Source organism: Curcuma longa, unplaced genomic scaffold, assembly GCF_044706935.1.
Source record: "Curcuma longa cultivar G26 ecotype Majalengka, Jawa Barat unplaced genomic scaffold, ITB_CL_G26_1.1 contig_25704, whole genome shotgun sequence".
NCBI classification, from domain to species: domain Eukaryota; kingdom Viridiplantae; phylum Streptophyta; class Magnoliopsida; order Zingiberales; family Zingiberaceae; genus Curcuma; species Curcuma longa.
In genome coordinates this window covers 9,659-15,471 of record NW_027432858.1, presented here as the reverse complement: position 1 = coordinate 15,471, position 5,813 = coordinate 9,659, and the positions used below count along the sequence as shown (strand labels likewise).

The 5,813-nt window shown below is 50.6% G+C and overlaps 1 protein-coding gene across 1 annotated transcript; it reads left to right on the top strand.

Moving 5' to 3' along the window:
• The first annotated feature begins 45 nt into the window (after positions 1–45).
• LOC141818705 (uncharacterized) lies at positions 46–650 on the top strand. Its single transcript, XM_074706152.1, has 2 exons — positions 46–165; positions 219–650. The coding sequence occupies exons 1-2, from the start codon at positions 46–48 to the stop codon at positions 648–650; spliced, it is 552 nt and encodes a 183-aa protein (XP_074562253.1).
• The last annotated feature ends 5,163 nt before the right edge of the window (positions 651–5,813 follow it).

Sequence of the window (5,813 nt, the reverse complement as noted above, 5' to 3'; positions counted from 1 at the left end):
CCATTGAAGACTTCCACTGTTTTCTGCCCTTTTGATCAATGGGGTATGGATATTGTTGGACATTTCCCCGCCGGTCTCGGACAGAAGAAGTTCTTATTGGTAGCAGTCGACTACTTCTCCAAATGGGTGGAAGCAGATCCCCTGGCTAACATCACGGAGAAGAATGTCTTAAAGTTTCTATGGCAGAACGTTGTGTGTCGTTTCGGCATACCTCGCAGGCTGGTCTCAGACAATGGGAGGCAGTTCCAAGGCCGAAAGTTACAAGAGTGGTGCAAAGCTTGGGCATCCAGCAGGCCTTCACTTCGGTCTACTATCCTCAAAGCAACAGACAGACGGAGATGGTAAATCGGGAGCTGGTCAGAGGGCTGAAGATCAAGCTGGATCATGTCGGCGGATCATGGGTAGAGGAGCTACATGATATCCTCTGGGCATATCGGGCTACACCGCGAGACAGTACTGGATTGACGCCTTTCCATCTCGTCTATGGAGGTGAAGCGGTGGTTCCGGTCGAGATCGGATGCAGCTCCGCGAGGATTGAAGCCTACCAGGGAGCAGAGGATAACGCCCAACATCAAGCAGCTGAGCTCGACCTGATAACCGAAATAAGGGAGCAGACTAATGCTCGCTTGTTCGCATACCGTAGCGCATGAGCCTGGCCTATAACAAGCGGGTCAACCACCGCTCCTTCCATGTTGGCGACTTCGTGTGGAAGAAAAGGAAGTCATTAGAGGGAGTTGGGAAGCTGGAACCCCCCTGGGAAGGCCCATACCGGGTGACATGTCAACTCAATGGAGGATCCTACTACTTGGCTGATCCACAAGACAAAGAGCTTCCTCGGCCATGGCATGCTACGCACCTCCGCCCTTATCATGCCTGAGCTATATCCTTCTATGTATCCTTACCAAGTTTTTGTATACTCTTCACTTGATATACAAAATGTCAAAATCTTGGTCATTTCTACCTCTCAGATATCTCGACCCTCTCAGTCTTGTTGCTGATGGCCGCAGCCTTACGACAGGCAAGGATTCCTAGCCCCGCGCTAGCGACTTCAGAACTCCTCGGCCCTCTCAGCCATGTCGCTGATGGTCCAGCCTTACAACAGGCAAGGATTCCTAGCCCCGCACTAGCGACTTCAGAACTCCTCGGCCCTCTCAGCCATGTCGCTGATGGTCGTAGCCTTACGACAGGCAAGGATTCCTAGCCCCGTGCTAGCGACTTCAGAACTCCTCGGCCCTCTCAGCCCTGTCGCTGATGGTCCAGCCTTACGACAGGCAAGGATTCCTAGCCCCGCGCTAGCGACTTCAGAACTCCTCGGCCCTCTCAGCCGTGTCGCTGATGGTCCAGCCTTACGACAGGCAAGGATTCCTAGCCCCGCGCTAGCGACTTCAGAACTCCTCGGCCCTCTCAGCCGTGTCGCTGATGGTCCAGCCTTACGACAGGCAAGGATTCCTAGCCCCGCGCTAGCGACTTCAGAACTCCTCGGCCCTCTCAGCCGTGTCGCTGATGGTCCAGCCTTACGACAGGCAAGGATTCCTAGCCCCGCGCTAGCGACTTCAGAACTCCTCGGCCCTCTCAGCCCTGTCGCTGATGGTCCAGCCTTACGACAGGCAAGGATTCCTAGCCCCGTGCTAGCGACTTCAGAACTCCTCAGCCTTCGTCCTCAGCAACCGTGATGCTTCAGCCTTCATGGCCTCAGCTCACAGGCAATACAGTGTTCAGAGCTCAGGGCTCCTCAGCCTTCGTCAGCTCTTATCAAGGCTCCTAGCCTTCATCATGGCAGTAGCCTTAGCTCTGGGCTCCTCAGCCTTCGTCAACTCTTATCAAGGCTCCTCAGCCTTCATCAACTCTTATCAAGGCTCCTCAGCCTTCATCATCTCTTACCAAGGCTCCTCAGCCTTCATCAACTCTTATCAAGGCTCCTCAGCCTTCATCAACTCTTATCAAGGCTCCTCAGCCTTCATCAACTCTTATCAAGGCTCCTCAGCCTTTGCCAACTCCTCATCAACTATTATCTCTCTCAGCCTCCTTCTTAGCCTTTCATTTATATTATGGCTCCTCAGCCTTCCCGGGGTTATATTATGGCTCCTCAGCCTTCCCGAGGTTATATTGTGGTTTCTCAGCCTTCCCGGTGGCTCGTTAGCCTTCCCGAGTTTATACTATGGCTCCTCAGCCTTCCCTGTTTTATATTATGGCTCAGCCTTCCCGGGGTTATATTGGCTTTCTCAGCCTTCCTGGGCTTTATATTGTGGCTCCTCAGCCTTCTCGGTTTTATATTATGGCTTCTCAGCCTCATTGGTTTTCTTATATGGCTCCTCAGCCTCCTCGATTTTCTTACCCGGCTTGTCAGCCTCCCAGGTCTTCTCATATGGCTCCTTCGGCCTTCAGGACCTGCTCATAGGGTTTCTCAACCCTCATGGTGTTTCCAGCCTGCTTCCCAGGTTATCCGCACAGCTGGAGGGTGAATAATAAGGACTACTTGGGAAGTGCTGAGCAAAATCGGTGCTCTTGTACATGTGCCGAAGTCTTCCCGTTCATGCTCGACTTTGGACTACAATTCCCTTGTATGACGTTGGAGAAGCTCGGCTCTCACAAGGCCACGATATTACAGGTTCTATCATTCTTTGACATTTACTGTCATACAGTGCATTACTTACCCTATAACATTCAAGTTCATACTGTTACCTGCTCTTAAGTTCGTACAAATACTTATCTCACGACATTTAAGTTCATGCGAGTATATACCCTTCAAATATCTTTTGTTCCATCACATAACAAAGTTGGTGAAATAGAATAAGTTTTATTTCATAACCCCACTATTACATAGTACAAGGAAAACAGGCCCCAAACGAAACATAAGGTTAGGATACCAAAAATATTACCGTGTATTCACGGTAATACCCTTCCATAGGTCAATGGAACATGATATTCCGTCGAAGAATGGAAGGGATTAACCCCGTGCAATCACGGTAATACCCTTCCATGGATCAATGGGACTTAACTTCTTGAAACATGGAAGGGACATCCTGAGGTCCCCTGGCACAGCACCCCACGGGATTACGGTCATCTAGCCATCTCCAATGGGTTGCCGAGGATACCGGGGGGACCCCTCGCCAAGGAAAGAGTAGCATGTTCCGCTACTCGTCTCCAAAGGCTGGGGTGGTAAAACTAGATGTCGCGACGAACGCTGGTGGCCACCGCCGCTGAGCCCGAAGTGGAAGGGGGCGACTCCCCCCGTAACGCATCCCGCCTCAGGGCCTCCACCGACTCCCCCAAGAACCGCGACTCTTGAGAAAGTCGGGCAAGACCCGTGAGCAGAATATGGTTCTGCTGTTGCGTCGTAGTAGCCTCCGCCTCCACCAAACGCAGCTTGGCCTCAGTAGCAGCCAGCCGTTCCTCTAGCTGGGCGTTCTTGTTCGCCAGGGCCAGGTACTTCGGTTGAAGCTTGGAGAGCTGCTCCCGGGAGGTGACGGCACTTAGAGCCCAGGACTCCATGATGTCGTCCATCTGCTCTTTCTCCTTCTTCAGCTTTTTAAGTTGTTCTTCCATTGTCGACGGGATCCATAGGTGAGCAGTGAAGGCGATAACAAGGAAACGAGTTGATATGGTGGAAAGATCACCCCTTCGGGTCCAATATATAGTCCCATTGGGGCGACTATCACCGTCCGATCACCTTCATCGAGATCGAGATGAGACATTACTACTTAGTGGGCACGAGAAATGAGGAGTCAACCATAACTCCTCGTCGATTTTTGGCAGGCCTCTTTTTACCCAGTGGGCACATGAAACGAGGAGTCTGCTGTAAATGCCCATCACGTCACGGATTACCCTTTCCTATCCCAAATATTTTGGCGTGCTCAGCATTCCAAAAGATAGCGTGGTAAGACCATCCCTTTAATGATACATGATCTGACAAGTCATCTGACGCACGGATATGGGATGATTTGATTCACCCGGACACGCTACTTAGTCACGGAAAGTTCAATTGCCGACTATGTCAAACCGTCGAACATTTGGAAATATAAGGAGGAAAAGCACCAAGATTGGAATTAACCCATGACCATTTTTATTAGTGAAGAAAATAGTGACCTAAAAAGGCCTATCATACAACTTTAGACTATTTGATTATTATCCTTAGTGCCCGGCTCATCCTGAGAATGTGCCGCCGGACCAAAATCAGAACCCGGCTCAGCCAGCTCACGCTCCATCGCCCGTACCCGGGCAATGCCTTCCATGAACTCCTCTTTCAGTTCGCTAGCCTGCCGAAGATCCTCCGTCAGGCTTTGCTCGAACTCTCGGGCGCGGTTGAGGGCAGCAGTCAGGTCCTCCTTTAACGTGGCTACCCGAGCCATAGCATCAGCGTACTCCTGCTCCTTCGCGGCGAGCTAAGTGTTGGCCTCATCCCGCTCTGCTTCCAGCCGCTGTGCACGGGCATGATGGCGCGCCGCGCTAAGAGCCCAAGTCCTAGCCTCCCTCTTCGCGGTGTCCTTCTCCTCTATCAGTTGTTGGATGTATTTCTCTACAGCAGCGCTATGCATGATGTCTTTGTCGATGGAATGAAGGAACAGGAGGAGATAGAACAACCCGCCGGAGGAATTGAGATAAGATTAGACGACGTAATTCCAGTGTATTTATCGTAAGGCAAGTGCAACCATGACGCCCCCTCATTCGCCGCTGTGGCGATAGTTCGTGTTATGAGACAGGAGTAATAATTAACACTTGAGCACAGAAAAGTGAAAAGACGGGTAATTAATTATAGCATGACAATCGAGATTAACTAGTTCATTCACAGCTTAAGGAAATACAAAAGGGATTCACAACAAGATACACAGGAGGAGAAGGGAGACAACGACAGTTTATTCATTTGCTTGAGCTGGTTTCCGACTTCACCTGAAGGAGAAGGAAGGGAAGCCCGCGGAGAGCCACCTGCGGCTAAACCTCGTTCCAACTCCCTCAACTTATCCAGATCTTCCCAGAGTATTCTTTCAGATAGATGGACTCCGCCTTCGCCGCCGCCAGTTCTTGCTGAACTGGTTGAGCATGGCCACGAGCTTCTTGCACTTTCTGCTCCAGTTCCCATACTTTGCGATTAGCATCATGCAGCTCTGGGCAATATGAAAAGCCCACTTACTGTTCGCTCCGGCGCTCCCTGCTCCAAGACCCGGGATTCTTCTTGAAGTTCCGCAATCCTTCGCTCCCTAGCTTCGCTTGCTGCTCGGCCTCCACTTGTTCCCGCATAGCATCCTTCAGATGCTGGATTAAGGTAGCCCGGTCCATCGCTTCTCCAGGAAAGAAGGTTTCAGAAGCTCGATTTGAGATGAGGGTGCATATTTCTAGAATATATATAATCGCTTGGCCTCATCCCAACCGTTAGATCTGGCCTTAACGGGTCTGGGGATTCGGATCACAGAATCCGAAGAGGTCGAACGTTAAGAGGGAAACAAATCACGGGAAAACACTCAAGGAAACAGTATAGCCCAGCCATATACGCTAAGTTTAATACACAATTCGGAGCCATGTCTAACAATTAAGTTGACATTGCCAAAAGGAAAAGGAACAACGAATGGCCGGATAGCAGTTCGCCAAATTCTCAGCTTTGGTCAGTCATCGGAGCCTCGCCTATTGTAGGAATGTCAACCAAATTATCCAATTCAACCTCGTCAGGTATCCTCGAATTAACTCATTGGTGTTCTTACGTCACTCGTTATTGGTTTGAAACGGTTCTAGAAGCCCGGTTCAAGGTCTGCCCGTGTCACTCAGGCGCCCCGGAAATACTAAAAGAACCTTATCCACTGTCACTAGATACCCTTTTACGG

Excerpts from the sequence above, each read along its gene's own strand:
- LOC141818705 (XM_074706152.1), top strand. The coding sequence starts at position 46 with ATGGATATTGTTGGACATTTCCCCGCCGGTCTCGGACAGAAGAAGTTC. Across the intron at positions 166-218 it reads CTAACATCACGGAGAAGAAT|GCTGGTCTCAGACAATGGGA; the intron begins GTCTTAAAGTTT and ends CATACCTCGCAG.